This window comes from Colletotrichum destructivum, chromosome 3 (genome assembly GCF_034447905.1).
Source record: "Colletotrichum destructivum chromosome 3, complete sequence".
Lineage (NCBI taxonomy): Eukaryota > Fungi > Ascomycota > Sordariomycetes > Glomerellales > Glomerellaceae > Colletotrichum > Colletotrichum destructivum.
Genome location: NC_085898.1, coordinates 11,735 through 27,812, shown reverse-complemented (window position 1 = coordinate 27,812; position 16,078 = coordinate 11,735). Strand labels below are relative to the sequence as shown.

At 49.0% G+C, this 16,078-nt stretch overlaps 3 protein-coding genes across 3 annotated transcripts; 2 read left to right on the top strand and 1 right to left on the bottom strand.

The window, feature by feature from the left end:
- Positions 1 to 3,653: 3,653 nt before the first annotated feature.
- On the top strand, positions 3,654 to 4,482 carry CDEST_04059 (Putative peptidase S8/S53 domain, peptidase S8, subtilisin, Ser-active; the record flags this gene model as incomplete). Its single annotated transcript, XM_062920218.1, has 3 exons — positions 3,654 to 4,035; positions 4,144 to 4,391; positions 4,447 to 4,482. 3 exons carry the CDS (start codon positions 3,654 to 3,656, stop codon positions 4,480 to 4,482), a joined length of 666 nt encoding a protein of 221 aa, XP_062776269.1.
- A 7,205-nt stretch (positions 4,483 to 11,687) lies between these two features.
- On the bottom strand, positions 11,688 to 12,434 carry CDEST_04058 (uncharacterized protein; the record flags this gene model as incomplete). The annotated part of the gene is made up of 3 exons (XM_062920217.1): positions 11,688 to 12,087; positions 12,129 to 12,323; positions 12,400 to 12,434. The coding sequence occupies 3 exons, from the start codon at positions 12,432 to 12,434 to the stop codon at positions 11,688 to 11,690; spliced, it is 630 nt and encodes a 209-aa protein (XP_062776268.1).
- A 1,986-nt stretch (positions 12,435 to 14,420) lies between these two features.
- On the top strand, positions 14,421 to 15,657 carry CDEST_04057 (Putative glycosyltransferase, DXD sugar-binding, nucleotide-diphospho-sugar transferase; the record flags this gene model as incomplete). Its single annotated transcript, XM_062920216.1, has 3 exons — positions 14,421 to 14,919; positions 15,017 to 15,248; positions 15,348 to 15,657. 3 exons carry the CDS (start codon positions 14,421 to 14,423, stop codon positions 15,655 to 15,657), a joined length of 1,041 nt encoding a protein of 346 aa, XP_062776267.1.
- Positions 15,658 to 16,078: the final 421 nt, after the last annotated feature.

Genomic DNA, 16,078 nt, shown 5'->3' with positions numbered 1-16,078 from the left:
GTGGCAGGGGACGTGAACGCTCATCACTACTCCTGGGAGCCCGGATCGAGGAACAGGAATAGGGGGGACGACATAGCAGACTGGGCAGATGGCCACGGCCTGTCTTTCATCGGCGAGACAGGGACTGCGACCCATGCCCAAGGCCATGTACTTGACCTTACCTTCTCGAACATTCCGCTCGCACACGCAGTGGTCAGCCCACACCTTCACCCAGGGGCCGATCATCAAGCAATTGTCTCAACAATCCCGCTTCATAGGCACCGACAACAACAGACAGATCAACCACGGTCACTATCAGTCCCAGACTCGGCCCTACCCCGGTTTAGAGACCTGATCAGAGCAGGAGTCTTAGTCTTACCTACCCTCCAGAACGCACCTACCCCTGCCGAGTTGGACACCCAAGCGGAACGACTAGTCGACCTTCTCTCCACGGCTGTCCAGGCTGTAGGAAAGAATCGAGGAAAGCATGGGAAGGGGGCCCCTTGGTGGACACAAGAGTGCGCAGAAGCCCACCGAACGTACCGCGAGGCCTGCTGCCGACAAGCCCAAGAACTAGAGCAGACCCCACGTCTCGCTACCCTCGAAGAGCAGAAGGTCTTCTTGAGTACAGTCAGGAAAGCTAAGCGGGCCTACTGGGCTGCTAAGATCGAAGGAGTTACCTCGGACCAAGAACTCTACAAGATTATGGGCTGGCGAAAGGCTAGCCTAGGGCTCAAAGCCCCCCCTCTGGTAGTGGAGGGCCAGACGATCAACGACACTCAGGCTAAGGCCCAGGCACTCCGAAGAGCCCTCCTACAGAGGTTCAGTGCACAGGATGACCTGCCCGGAGACCCGTTCGACGTCCCTACGGTCTCTCGACGACGGATACCCTGGCATGATGCCATCAGTAAAGAAGAGCTGAGGGAGGCTACCCTGACAAAGACCACGACCCCTGGCATCGACGGGATCACAACACGGCTGCTTCAGGCTTGCTGGAACCTTGTATCCGAGCCTGTCAGACAACTGTTCCAGGCCTGCATACAGACGGGTTACTTCCCCCAGCCTTTCCGCAGAGCAGAGGTCGCTATGATCCAGAAAGTAGGGAAAGCAGACTTCTCAAAAGCCGGATCTTGGCGGCCAATAGCCCTGCTATCTTGTCTTGGGAAAGGTCTCGAGAGGCTGATAGCCAGAAGAATGTCCTACCTTACCATCCTAGAAGGGGTGACCAGCCCACAACAAATAGGGGCTCTACTTGGCAGGTCAGCGGTTGACCTAACCACCTGCCTCGCCCACGACATCGAAATGGCCCTTGACAAAGGGCTCACAGCTACATTGGTGACGATGGACGTCCAAGGGGCTTTTGACTCTGTCCTTCGGAACCGGCTGATTGTCCGGCTACGCCAACAAGGCTGGCCTCACAGCCTGGCCAAACTGATATTCCACTTTGCTTCAAACCGAACAGCCAGAGTCAGGCTGGAGGACGCAACAACAGAGGACTTCCCCCTGGCTTGCGGGCTGCCCCAGGGCTCCCCGCTGTCTCCTATTCTCTTCCTGCTTTACATCGCAGACATCTTAGCAGAAGACCCGAAGCTTCGGTTCGGGTACGCAGACGACATCGGCCTTCTGGCTATGGGCCCTTCCCTTGAGAGTAATGCTGCGAGCCTCGGCCAAGAGATCACACGTATCCTCGACTGGGGAACGGAGAACAAGGTCGCTTTTGACCCAAAGAAGTCCGAGGCTATCCACTTCACAAGGAAACATAATCAGCAAAGAGATCTGCCAGAGATCAAGGCGAGACACCTTAGAATCGTAGCATCAACGAAGCCCATACGTTGGCTAGGGGTCTGGTTCGACAAGAGGCTTTCTTTCCGACACCATGTTGAAACAAAGCTGGCTGCGGCGACGAAGGCGGCCCAACATCTTAGACACCTGACAAACACAAAAGGCGGGCTCCCAGCCGCTGCTGTACGCAAGGCTGTGATCTCCTGCGTCCTGCCAATCGCCCTCTACGGGGCTGAGACCTGGTATGGAGGCATGACCAAGCCAGCCCCTGGCAGAGCCATCGATAGCGGCCGCAATGTTTCTCTCCCGATAGATGAAGTCACTACAGGCCAGAAGGGTCTTGCAATCAAGCTCGAAAGGGTCATCACGACGGCAGCAAGGGCTATCCTGCCGGCCTGGAAAACAACCCCAACGCGCAGCCTCCTTAGGGATGCTGGACTACCACCAAGCAAGGTGGCTCTAGAAGGAGTCCGCCTACGCTTTGCAGCACGTCTAAAGAAGGTCGATCTACAACACCCTCTTGTCCCGAGGCTCTCCCAACGAGGGCGGCAGCAGACGAAGCTCCAACGGACTGCAGACCTTGCACCAAAATGCCCGAGACCAGCACTCATCCAACCGCAGCACCTCCCAGGCTCACAAGACCTCATAGTCCTGCAGACTAAGAAAGAAGCAGCCAAAGCTTTCCAGGCCTGGCTAAAGACCGTACCAGACAGCCACATGGTTGTCTTTTCCGATGGCTCCAAAGCGACGAACGGAGCCACAGGATATGGGTTTGTCATCTACCGCAGCAACAGGCGCGTGGCCCAGGGCTGCGGCCGACTCGGTCTAGCAGAGGTGTTCGACGCTGAGGCTGAAGGGGCGAGGATAGGACTCCGGCGGGCCCTCTTAACCTCCCAAGGCCAACCCATACACATCTGCATCGACAACACCAGTGTCATCCAAGGAATACGGGGCGAGGCCCCAGACACCTCGCAAGCAGCGGTTCTCGAGATCCAAGCTGCTGCTAGGATATACAACATCCACACCCACTGGGCGCCAGGGCACGAGGGGATTAAGGGCAACGAAGAGGCGGACCGGCTAGCCAAGGAGGGCACAGCGCTGCCAGTCCCGCTAGGCCAACTAGCTACACTCTCCGGGATCAAGAGGCTTGGTAGAGAACGATTGCGAAACCAGTACAGACAGTGGTGGGGTAAAGAGGCGACAGAACGCTACACCCAGCTTGGACTGAGCTTACACTTCTCCTGCCCTCCCGAACTCGCCCTACCACGGAGCACCCTTCACCACCTCTTAGCGGCCCGGTCGGGCCACGGGGACTTTGAACACTATCACCGACGCTTTAACCACACCGAAGCTTTGCTAACCTGCTCCTGCGGGGAGGCAAAGGAAGTAGATCATCTGGTCTACTGCCCAGCGACCCTGGCGAGGAGGCAGCAGTGGCCCACCCTCTACCCAACTGGTCCGCTCGACCCCATAGGACCTATGGGGTCTCTTGAACGATACTTCAAGGGACTAATGACTGACCCAAAAGGCTTTGAGGCCTTCCTGCACGTGACAAACTTCTTCCGGAAGATCTGTCCACGCTACTAGGGAACGGGCTTCGGCACGGGATCTAGACAGCCAACTCAACCCCTAAAGGGAAATAGACGGGAAGCAATGAAACTGGGGAACCAGCGGGAACCAGGGACAGATAGAAGGCATAGTAGCCATCAGGCAGGATTTGGAGGACGAAAGGAAGGGCGATGTATGAAGTACATAGTCCTAGCCCACGGCTCTCCACGCCACATACCCTTCGGGAGGTCTGCGACAAGGGTTCCAACCTTGCCGCCATGGCGTTAAATACAACAACAACAACAACAACAACAACAACAACAACATCCCTATTAGCTGCACCAATGGATAAATCCGCTATTTCGACCTTTAAACAAGTTATTGTCGACCGCTTAGCTGAAGACATTATTATTGTTACATCGTCAAACAATAAGAAGGCAGTAAGCTCCCTGTTTTCTTATAACACTACCTTCCTACACTTTAACTTACCCTGTTACACCCTAACTAACAAATACAAGGGGTCAAGATCAGACAAGGTGTCAGACTACCCAGCCCTCTTTGGCAAGACAACAGACATCATTGTTGTTGGCGCTGTTGAAGACAGGGGCACCCGCGCCACATATTCTCTAGGCACCGGCAAAGAGCTAACCACATCAGCCCCGGGCCGCGTCAAATGCGCCTCGGGAGATTCTAGCGGCTCGCAGCGGAGCTTTGGCACTTCCTTGGGTAATTCCCTCTCTCTTTGTCTCTCTTAGCCCCCCTTTCTCTCTGCCGTACCGCTCCCTGTCGGATCGCACACAAAAAGCAGCCAATCGCGCTAACATAACGCACAAGCCGCCCCCGCTGTCGCAGGCGTCATCGCCGTCTGGCTCTCCCAGGACGAATACCGTACCCGGCTCCAGGTTTCCGGCAAGGTCGCTACCAACGTCAAGGCCATGGTCAAGTCCCTCTCATACCCGCGCATCAGGCGTGGGCCGCCCGTAATCTGGAACGGCATCGACCCGCGCCGCTTCGCCCCGCCCCCCAAGCCCCAATGGAGCAAGAAGCCACAGGGCTTCCAGCGCGTCTACGAACGGGACAATGTTGAGAGCGGCATCTACGTCGCTACCTCAAACAGCGCGAGCGAGGGCGTCACAGACAACATTGAGCAGTGGTGCCTGGACAAGTGTATAGGTGAGTCTATCCCCTCTGTCCCACTCCCCAATGTAAGATATCCCATCGGGTGCTGCTTGACCCCATTTTCGCCAAGAGCGGGGTAGAGCCAATAAGGGGTTGTGAATCTATTAAGTTAACCAATAGGGTTAAAATACCTCTGTTGCCTATAGATTCTGAGTGTGCCAGAGGTACCAGCAATCTCTATCAATACATAATGGTACATTACAGTCTAAGCAGCCCTTCCGTGTTTTTTTCCGAGTGAGGTTATTCCCAGAGATCTCGCCTAGGGTCTGGCGGGCTCTTACTGCCCTTAGATTACTACAATAAGAGCAAGGCGAATTAACCTTCCTCGACCCCTTTCTATGTTGTTCCCATGGAATAGAGGTATTCCTTTTATCTATAGTCCGTCTAGGCCGTGACCTCTGCCGCCCTTGTGCTAATGGTCCGAACTGCTGAATAAGCTGGGCTGCAAGCAACTGCCGCCATTGGTGGTGTGATTTCACCTTCTGCCACCTAGGGCTGCCCCAGAGCTGCAGTAGGAAGCTATTCACAACTACCACTTCTAGTAGGAAATTCCAGGCAATTGACTGCCAGCCCCCTCGACGAATAGGGTGGCTGTATTGGTAATAGGACCTCATCTGGTCACTTACATCAACCCCATTCATCTTATGGTTGTATTCATCGATTGCCCTAGGGACTGGAAGGTCCTTGCGGACGTCTGGGCCAAAGACTTGTCGGGCAGCCTTCTTAGCAGCGGAATTCCCAGCTGGGCGGCGGCGGCTGCGGATAACTTCCTGGCCGTCCTGGAAGACAGTTGACAGGAAGAGCACAAGGGCATTATCCTTCCAGGTGAACTGGTTGACCTATTTGCTAGTTAGGTAAGTAGGCTGGCTAGACTAGGCAGGGTAGGACAGGGCTAGGCTGGCTGGCTGGCAGCTTACCTCTCCATCTAAAGTAGGGATACAGTGTATTTCGCCCCAGGGGATACCCCGTCCTTCAGTCTCTTTCTCAGCAACTAGGATCTCATCTATCCCACTATCCTTCCGGCAGGTACCAGAAGCTCCAACCTGTTGATTCCGTAGGGTACGAAAGAGACGTATAGAGGCAAAGAGGTTGTCAAGAAAGACGTGGTAGGTTGCAGCTGGAAGTAGGGAGATAAGGGTAGTTACTACCTGCTGCGTTGGTGTCAACAGAGCCAGCTTTCCAGCAGCTGTCCCAGTCGACCGGGCTGCCCACCCGGGCTGAGCTGGGCTAGGCTGGGCGGGCTGGGCCTGGGGGACTAATGCGTATGGGCCCTTTCCATGGACGTGCCACAGCCACCGTACACAGTAGCCAGACTGGGCAAGGATCCAGATCTTATAGCCAGTTGGGATAGGTTTCGTTGGAATCGTTGTTGTCTCAAGAGATCGACCTGTAAATCGGACCATAGCCTCGTCAACTGTAAGGTCTGAACCAGGTATATAAAGGGAATCCCCAGTTTCTTGGATGTGGGATGACCACTGGTTAACCTTCCGGTATACATCTGGCATTTGATCTTGGGTCTGACCCCGGCCCCGACCCCGGCCCTGGCTGGGCTGGGCTGGCTGGCTGGGCTGGAATTCAGCAGTGTTGAATATCCGTAGTCGCTGGAGTAGTAGTTGGAAACGGTCCCGGGATATAAACCGCGTAAATAGGTGGATAGGATCCTCCTTTTGCTGCTGGGTCGACCAGTAGGTTGATAATCTAGATTCCCTATGAATTCCTATATATAATAGGATCCCTAGGAAGAGGTAGATCTCTTCTACTGAAGTCTTCCTCCACTTATACACTCTAGACGTTCTGGCCCTAGGGCCCTCCTTAGATAACGGCGCCGCATTCGTCCACTGGGCCCACTGCTCCACGAGGCCCTGCGGAACGTATTGGACGAATAGTTCTAGCGGGCTTGCAGGTAGCTGCCGTACCTCTTGGGCCCGGGCCGGCACGTTGAAGGGCCGGAAGGAGCCCGGAAGACCATGCTCGGCAGCTGGAGGTTCGTGGGGCCGGACTGTTGCTGCGTCACAGCGCTCTGGCGTACAGTCTGTATTACAGGCAGTAGTAAGGTCTTCCGGAAGGACCTCAACTACTATACAGCTGCGTATAGAAGTAACAGAAGCGTCAGAAGCATCAGAATCGCTAGAAGACATCACAGCATTAACCAAGATGGTGGTTTTAGTGGTGAAAGTAGGTCGGAAATCATAGGGGTACATGACGTACTGTCATGTATCCCTTTGAATGCGGAGTAAAAGTGGATAATTAGTGGGTATTTCCGGACTTGGCGAAAATGGGGTCAAGCAGCACCCGATGGGATAGAACCCAAAGACTGACAGCAGCTCCCAAACGTGTTAGACCGGTGCGTCTCAGTCTTTCTCTTCCGGGTGCTAAGGCTTAGTCGCGGGGCATATAACCCCTATTACATCTGCAACAGGTGCATTAATAAAACACTATCCTTAGGCGAGAGAGAGTTACTAATCTAACGTCTAGGTATAACTTGCCGTGGTCGACTGAGTTTCTAGAGCCTAGTCAAGTCACTGTTGACGCAGGCGTTGCATTTAAGTAAGTTGTATCCCTTTCTATTTTAATTAAAGATATTTGTTACAAGATAAAGCTAACAATATAATAGTAAGGTATAAGAGGACGAGTTACATATCTTATAGCTATTCTTAATGTCTTAGAAGTTGGTTTTATAGCCTATAGAAATTACAAGATAGAAAGAATTATATAAAGTATACTTAGCTTTAAGTTTCTAAATCTATTTATATATTACATAGTCTTAGCCTAATAATTAGAATTTCAAGACTTAGACTAGATCTAGGTTAGTAGTTCGTATAGTAAAACTTTTAGATTAGTCTCTAATAGCTTTAGCAGATACCTTAGTAATATATCTATAGTTAATAAAGTAGCTTTTTTAAACTAAATCTAAGGAACCTCTCATTATAAAATAAAAACCTTAGCTTAGGATTAAGCTAACCCCTAAGGGCATTTGAAAATAACGATAGTTACTCCTGCAAGCAGGGATCTGCTTTATGCGTAAGTCGCTGGCTCCAGCCGTTCCGCCCGCATGCCTCGGAGCCCGGGCTGCTGCGCAGCTACAGCTCCGAGGCTGCGGCTTTAGCGCGGGGCAGCTGGACTATTCTAGCAGTATAGTTATTAATAAGGGGTTTTCGGGTCGCGCGGGATATAGTCCTGCGCGGAAAGTACGGCGGCCGGGAGTTATGCGTTACCTTACCTAAACTCGTGTTCATTTCTTTGATCTGTTACGGCCTCCGCGGACTGGAAGCTAATGACGTACAATTTAGTGGCATGAGACGTACTGTGACATTCGTAACTCAATCTTAGCTGTCAGCCATTGCTATATAACTTACCTGCGCCCACCCCCTTTAGATGGCTATGTTATTAAAGCAATCCTAACTACCCTCAATTCTTAGATTAGCCTTAGATCTTTCAAGAAACTACTCCGAACGCAGCAATGAAGCTTATTACCGCGACTATGGTTTTCATCTTGTAAGCTCTGCTCTCGTTTTTCCAAAGATACATTACTAAGGCAATACAGACAGGCTTATGCCAGTAGCCACTTTGAGTGCGCTTGTCAGAAAGCGTCAGGCTCCAGTACCTTCGTAGATGACGCCACTAAGGCCTGTTGCCCCTCCGATGCTACCAGTAACCAATGTGCGGCCTGTTGACCTGCAACACGGTTTGTAGTGCCTGCTAATAATTGCAGTCTTTGACGATGGAACCAAAGCTTCGAGCACTATCCGATTTCCAGGGCTTTATGTCAGTTTGATCTCTTCTTCCGTTGCTCCCTATAATAGTTTTGCTAAAACCTTATTTCTCGGTAGTGCCTTACCCCGACTGATGAGCTTGATGGAGACTCTTTCCATCAGTGTTGCTTGGATAAGGGAGCAGGCGACTCGAGTTGCAACTAGAATAGAAATAGACAAATCAATACAATTACGCTTCATTATAGCTTATAGTAAATTATTGGTTCTCCGGACTAACCTTGAATAGTTTGGAAGTTGAAGAGGAAGTTGATGGGTCGTGGTCAGGGTTCAAATCCATACCACGAAATCCACATATGGATCCACAATATGGATCCATGTCCATTCCATTCCATTCCACATAGGCTTCAGCCTTTCCATATTTACGCCACGGAACCCCTTCTATATGTTCCATATGTGGAAATTGTGGAAAGGATTGAAGATTTAGGTGGGGGCTGAAAAAACCTGGATTTCCTTGTGAAATAGCGCATACCTTAAGTACTTTCTATTGCTAACGACAACGCAATAGCAACAATTTTCTACCCCGTTTTATTTGTATACGAAGTTTAAATAAGTCTATTTTAGGGGGGTTACTACTACTTACGCCCTTATTTCCCTAAATCGAAATGGCCGCCCTCCATCCTACTAAGTCAACTACACCCGTTCCAGAACGTACAGAAGAAGACAATCAACGACTCTTTCAGCTCTACAAAGGCTGGACCTTGACGGAGAGAGACGGCTAAGTGCGTTAATGGGTATATTAGTTTGGCTACGATATCCAGCATGCCTAGAAAGGGGAACGCTGATGGGTGTGTTGCCTTTGCATTAAGCAAAAGCGGCTGAGGCTAAAGAGTTATGCTATTAAAGGGTTGCAGAATGCGGAGGGTTACCTGTACGCGGACTACAATGGCATTATGGATCCGATAGGCAAGAGGCAAAAGCCTGCTAAGGCATCTGAGAAAGCACATTAGTCTATTGCAACAATTCTATAGTTGAACCTAAAGGAGCTAAAGGAACAAGATTTAATTAATACCTTAATCAAACGTTTTAACAAAACTGTATTCTAGCAGAAACTTGTTAACTAGATTGTCAATTCTAACTAATCCTTCTCAATTGTTAACGATTAAGATCTTTGAGACATCTTCAACTACCTTAATCCATTGGTGGAGATCACAAAAGCCAACATTACTGACGTGACCGTGCGTGCCATTGCAGAGCGAGAATTTACTAACAACATGGAAAGAGTGAAGGACGCTTTGCGAAAGAGTCCGGGACAGATCCATATCCAGTACGATGGCTGGAAGTCTGGTAACCGACACGCCTTATACGGCATCACATGTGTTTTTCAGGATTCAAACAATCGGCCACAGAAGTGTGTCCTCAGACTGCCTGAGCTTACAGAGAGGCATACAGGCGAGAATATCGCCAGGCAGATCATCAAGATCATTCAAGAGTACAAGATCAGCGATAAAGTCGGATATTTCACACTGGATAATGCTAGTAATAATAAAACTTTGATGGGGGAGCTTGGATTAGAATTCAGCTTCAAGTGGGAGAAGCGATGGGTTTGCTGCGTTGGTTACGTTGTCAACATAGTAGTGAAATAGATGCTGTATAGCAAGAACCTGGATGCTTTTGAGAAAGAGGTCTTTAAAGGACTTTATACGGCAGCGAAGGAGCATAAAGTCTAGAGGAGGCGAGGCTTTGTTGGAAAATGGCATAACTTTGCTGTTGTAGGTGGCTGAATCCCTGGCTTTATTTGTTATACTTACAAATACCTAGGAGGTAAGTAGATCAGATACGTAGACCAATATGCTTAAGAAGGTACAGGCTATTGAGAGCCAACTCTCTAATGACGCTTAGCTTAAGAAACACCGTCTAGTTGGAGTTGTAGTTAATAATGCTACCTAGTAGCTTTCTTAATTCTTGATGATTAAGCGCGCTCTTGTCTTAAGGCTATTTTATAATTCTTTTGTCTAGAGAGCGTTAAATAAGTAGGAGAAGGTCAACTTAATAAGAGCTGGCTACATTAAAAAGGGCTTTAAGCTGCCCTTCTTCCTGAAGGAAGAGAATCACATGATACCTGATGATTGGTATGTGCTTGGGACTCTTTACGACATTTTGCTTGACTTCTAGCTAGTTGTGAGAGGCCTTGAGGGTGATGGGCAGGGAAAACACTAGAGAAAGGTTGAGGAAAACGAGATTAACCCTCTACTGTCTGGTAAGCCTTAATTATACTTCTTAAAAGCGGCCTAATTCTTATTCTAACAGCTGATTTGTATAGGAACAAGCTGGGATCTTATTTACGCGTATGAATTTCTTCTTGAAACCCTTGAATCTGCAAAAAGAGCAGTCGCTAATTTTCTGGACGGCCATTACCTTGCTGTCAACATCAATCTGGGCTGGCTTAAATTGAACGAATACTACGAGCATCTGAACGATAGCCCCTTGATCTATGGCGCTGCAGTTCTTTATCCTGCCTACTAGTGGGCACTGTTTGACGATTTGTAGGGAGACGACGACGAAAGACAGTTATAGATTACTAAGGCAAAGGAGATGGTCCAGGATCTCTGGGAGAGAGAGTATAGGGACCTGGAGGTTGATGACCTAGAGATTGAGTTGCCTGCTAATAAGCGGCTGAAGACCTCAAGAAACAAGTTCACAGCGTGGCGCACAAAGAAGCGAGGACTGACGGCTGGGGGGGTTTCTGTTACTGAGTCGCTAATTTAATCCCCTGCTCAATTGCCTAGGTCCTTAGTTGGCAGTCTGGATCTTGATGAATACAGGTAGTAGCAGCGTGATATTGAGGATGCTGATGCTTCTGTTACAGATCCCTATGAATACTGGCACATAAGGCAGCTTAAATACCCCTGGTTGTCTAGGATGGCCTTGGATCTGCTTACTGTGCTACTAATGTCAGCTGAGTGCAAGAGGTTATTCTTGACTACTGGCTGCATGGTGACTAAGAGCCGCAATAGGCTAGATGCTAGCACAATTGGGCTTTGTTAGACACTACGGAGTTGGTTGCGTGCCGGTTTGATTGGGTCGCTAGATAGGATTCTGATGGATGAGTGACAATAACATTGACGTCACTAAGGCATGGATGCGGCCTACTAATTACTATTGTTAGACAAAGTAGGTTTCTATTCCACCTATTCTACAATATGGATCTATTTCTATAATGGATCTATTTCTACCTATTCTACATCGAAGTTATTAGTCAGCATCCATATCCACGCCATATTCACGAATGTGTCGTGGAGTGTCGTGGATTTGAACCCTGGTCGTGGTAAGAATCAGAAAGACTGCTGACAAAACTTATATAGGAGACACTCGACCGAACTCTGCCTTCCTAGTGTGCGTTCTGGTAAAGTCTTTAAGTGAGGTTCCTTCCCTTCTAATTTCCACCTTGGGGTCCTATGGGTTAGGGATACTGACGTGGCTATGAAGCTATTCTGGCTTTGATTCAATATCTTCCTTGCTTGTGAGGTAGACATGCCCGCGCTTGCTGTTCAAAAGGTGGAGGTTCGAGAGGGTTATTGATCGGTTCAAGGCTCTTTCTTCGAAAATTGGCGTCATGTGCAAAAGATGCTCTGCAATATTCGCTGGCCAGAAGTTGTCATCCGAGTGAAGATGAACCAGCGGCGCATGCTCCAAAACATACTCCGGGACGGCTTTCTGTATTTTTCTCCTCTCCGACTTGCAATCTCGGGGTGACGGCCTCGTTAAAGTTGGTTCCCAGATGGTTTGTTTTCTTTCATTCACATGTAGTGACCTCAAATCCTTGCGACATAGGTTTTTCCACCAGCACCAATTGGGTTCTATGGTGGGCGTCAAGCTTGGTCCCACGCTAGATGTTGAACACCACACAAGTTCAACCAGCGACAATACTGGCGGTCAAGCCAGTAGGGACGGTTGTTGATCCACTTCTTGTCCTTGAGCAGTCTCTGTGGGCTTGTCGGACTCGGATCGGGGTAATTTGGCAAGAACGATGTCAGAGACCCGAGGACTAGGATGAAGACTGCGAAAGGGAGGATGATGGATCGTAGTGGCCGATATAGTGCGAACCCCACGATGCGCAGGCTACTGTGAATGCAAGGACAAGAGGAGGAACAAAACTCAAGGGTGGACGAGTAGCAGCGAAGAGCCAAGTCTCGAAAACTTCCAAGATTGAAAGAAACCTCGGGTAAATATCATCGCCTAGGAGCATCGGTCATCGTGATCGAAGCTTTTGAGACGTCGAGGAGTTAGGTATGTTCAGTATCAGTCAGTGAGGGGACCGGACCAAATCAAGCTTTATGTAATGTCCGTTTATCGAAGTTTCTGGTAGCGTTTTGATGGGTCTTCAGCCAGTGAGTTGCCTGAGCCCAGGTCCCAGAGTTAGAGTCAGATAGACAAGGAAGAGTTACACCTATGATTTCCGCGCTTATCCGTCTAGTCCAGCTTGATGGAAGACCTGATCCAGGTTTCCCCCCCTCCAGATCTTTTTTGATCCTGTAAGTCTTACCAAATTCAGATAGCCTGTGAGGCCTTCATGTACAGTGACACTTATTCACTCACTAAGTGTGGTTCTCTTCAACGGAAGGACCGGACAGTGAAAGGTAATTCTGGACAGCATTTGAACCTTAAAAAGTACCTCAACGACTTCTGTACGGAGCGTCTAGTCATTATTCACAGGTACAGCACACCTTGCAAGTATTGTCTGGTAAGTTATTACCGGGGTGAATTTTCCTGAGCACACGAGCATCGGTTATCGCCTTTGAGCTATACTATCTCCGTCTTAAGGCGGACAGTGAATTCCGTCCGACAGCCAGCCATCATCATCCCGAAAAGAACGAAGCCACTGATCCAACCGATCCCTCGGATTCGCTCTACTTCACCGTTTAAATCCTTCTAAACAGAAAGGCGCCTCACTTGCAGAGAACTCTGACAAAATGCGTTGAATGGATCCGACTCGCACTGAAAATCAAATCGGTTGTCGCTGGTCCGTTGAAAAGCACCCATCGCATCTGGTGCCGTTATAATTGACATTAGTGGACTAGTCCTTGCAAATATTTTGAGTCAATTTCTTTTGCATCCTGCGCCTGATCTACAACATGTAACGCTAAAGAGATGGTCAGTTATGGCTAGTGCCGCCGGGGTCCGCGGGGTTCGCAAGGAGAAGAACATACAAGCAAGATTTCCAAAACTCCAGCCAACCTGGCTTGTGTCTCTCTGTCTTGGCTCCTGACCGCATTGCGGACGGTATTGCTCGCACTCCAAAAACGCAGAAGTGCTGGATTCACAGGGAATATGTGTAGTGAACAGCCATTTGAACCCCAAGACACCAAGATTGAACATCAGGATACTGATGCTAGGGAGCGGTAAGGACGACGGCGATAGGAGTCATCATTCAGCCTCAGTGACCCCATGGGGTGCCAATCGGGCCGGATGAATAGTGCGACATGCCGCAATGAAATGAGGCTCACCCGTGTGCGTGCGTCTGCCAGTGCCGTCTTGCCGGGTACGGGCTGCGTGGCTGCCGGACGGCCGAGCTGGCTAATTGCAGTGTTTCGTGTTGGATGCCTCGTCATGCAATAATGCTCAAGTCAAAACTCTTTGAGCTGCAATGTACTCGTGCGTTAGAGGGCGCAGAGGCCACACAACACACCCTCCGCCCAGCGAGAGAGTTTTTCGTTAGCGGAGAGTTTGTCGTGATCACATGTGTAGCTCTAACGAACGGGTACACTCTACTTGTCAAACAGCGTCACTTGCGATCTTTTATCATGTGTTCCATAGATGGCAATGAGCCATTCCCAAGTACCTAGTTCGAAATTTTATTTCTATCCAATAAGCCGACCGGCCCGCCGACGTCTTCAAGTTAGTTGCTAGGAACTTTCAGACGGCTTCGCCGACTGAGGCGGGGCCTGAACTGATAAGCAAAACCATGTATACATGCTATAATATAGTAAGCAAAACATCATAAAACCTCCAGAAAAAACCTCCTCAGAATTCAAGCTCCCAATATCACGAATCTACATGTTGTTTTGAGGGTTTTGACCTATCCGACTTACATATGACAGATGTCAAGGTGCCTACAGATAACATTCCAGCTAAGGTTTTATAAAAACGCTAACGTATGTACCAGTTGCTGTCCACATTTCAACTGCTTATTTCGTAGAATTGTCAATGCTTCTCGTAAACATGCTAAAAACACTGCAATACGCTCGACTTCGGCGCTCTCGTCATACTTTACTCTGTGTTGGCATCCTTGGTCTCATCACTTTTCTGTGGTCATGCCGACTACTTCTTTATACCACGTGGACACTTGTCTCTCTTCCATTCACTTGGGGCCACGACGAAAGCAAATTCTTAATCTCCGACGAAAACGATGGCTTCGATGTTGTTTTTGCCAACTACAGCCGTGTGCAGCAGACTGCCGGCCCTTCTTATGAAGACAAGATCCCCCCCATCCTCCATCACATAATTTTAGGCAATCCGAAGGCGGCAAGAACATGGCAACACGCGCGGCAAAGCTGTCTGGACATGCATCCTGGTTGGGAATCACACTTGTGGACCGATGACAAGGCTGCCCAATTCGTTGCCGAGAAGTTCCCTCAGCTTAAAGAGATGTGGGATGACTACCGGCATCCTGTCCAAAGAGTTGATGCACTTAGGTATCTTTTACTCCATGAATATGGAGGTACGTAACGACTCTAATGGCTGAGGATGTTGTAGTCTTCTAATGGTGATGGCTCTGCTGGTCAATACTTCATACCAATTCTGACAAGTGGTCAAAGGTGTTGTGCTAGACATGGACTTGAGATGCCGGCGGGCCTTGGGCCCATTAAGACGATTCGACTTCGTTGCTCCGGCTGCACATCCAATAGGGGTTTCAAACGGATTCATGATGGCGAGCAAGAACAACGAGTTCCTCAAAGATATCATACTGAGCCTTAAGACATATAACCGTTGGTGGTTTGGATTAGCATATCCAACAGTCATGTTTAGCACCGGCTGCCACTTTGCTTCGTAAGCCCTCTGCCCTTTAATAAATCCACTAACCACCTTTACCATGGTGCTTGTGGTGTTTTTAGTCATGTCAAGTCTACTAAGTAACCATCAAAACAGTACTATACACTCTTTGCAGCGTAACAGGACAGCCATAAAGGTGCTGGCAGGTCCCAAAGGAAACCCAAACCTTCACCGTCTAAACGGTGCAGTTTCGACGCCTTTATTCGACCACCTCGGAAGCTCATCTTGGCACTCTTTTGACGCTGCTTTCATCGTCTCACTGGGTCGTTTGACTAAGCACCAAATTTTCTTCCTATCGATTGGTAACATCGCTATTGTAGTGTTACTGAGAAGGTTATGTGTATGCCGTAGACTTAGATCTTGTGCTCACCAGAGTGAGAACGGCATGAAAGCTGCTGATGTATAATAAACTAATGAGCCAGTGTTTTAGGCACTGGTCTCGCTCTCTGATATTATGATTCGGGGTTCTAAATAGCGATTATCTATATAGAGCTTTGAGTTTTTTGCCATGATGAAATCTTTTTGCTATTAGAATTAGAATAGCAATTGCATATCTACGACTACAGGAGGGCCCTAACCAGAGAAGCAATATGGGCTCATGGCGCTATGTGGGAAGACAAATAAATTCAGTATCAGCCCTGTTGTAACTCTCTCCTTCGTCCAGACTGAGACACTCCGAGCAATTCGTTTACTAGGCCTACAGTGTAGAGCAATAATTCCAGTCCGAACCAAAAATGTAGCTATTATTTACGGAAAGCAAAACCTAGCCGATGTGACAAATGCATCTTAAGGGAGATTTAAGATCACAGAATCCTAAACATAATGAT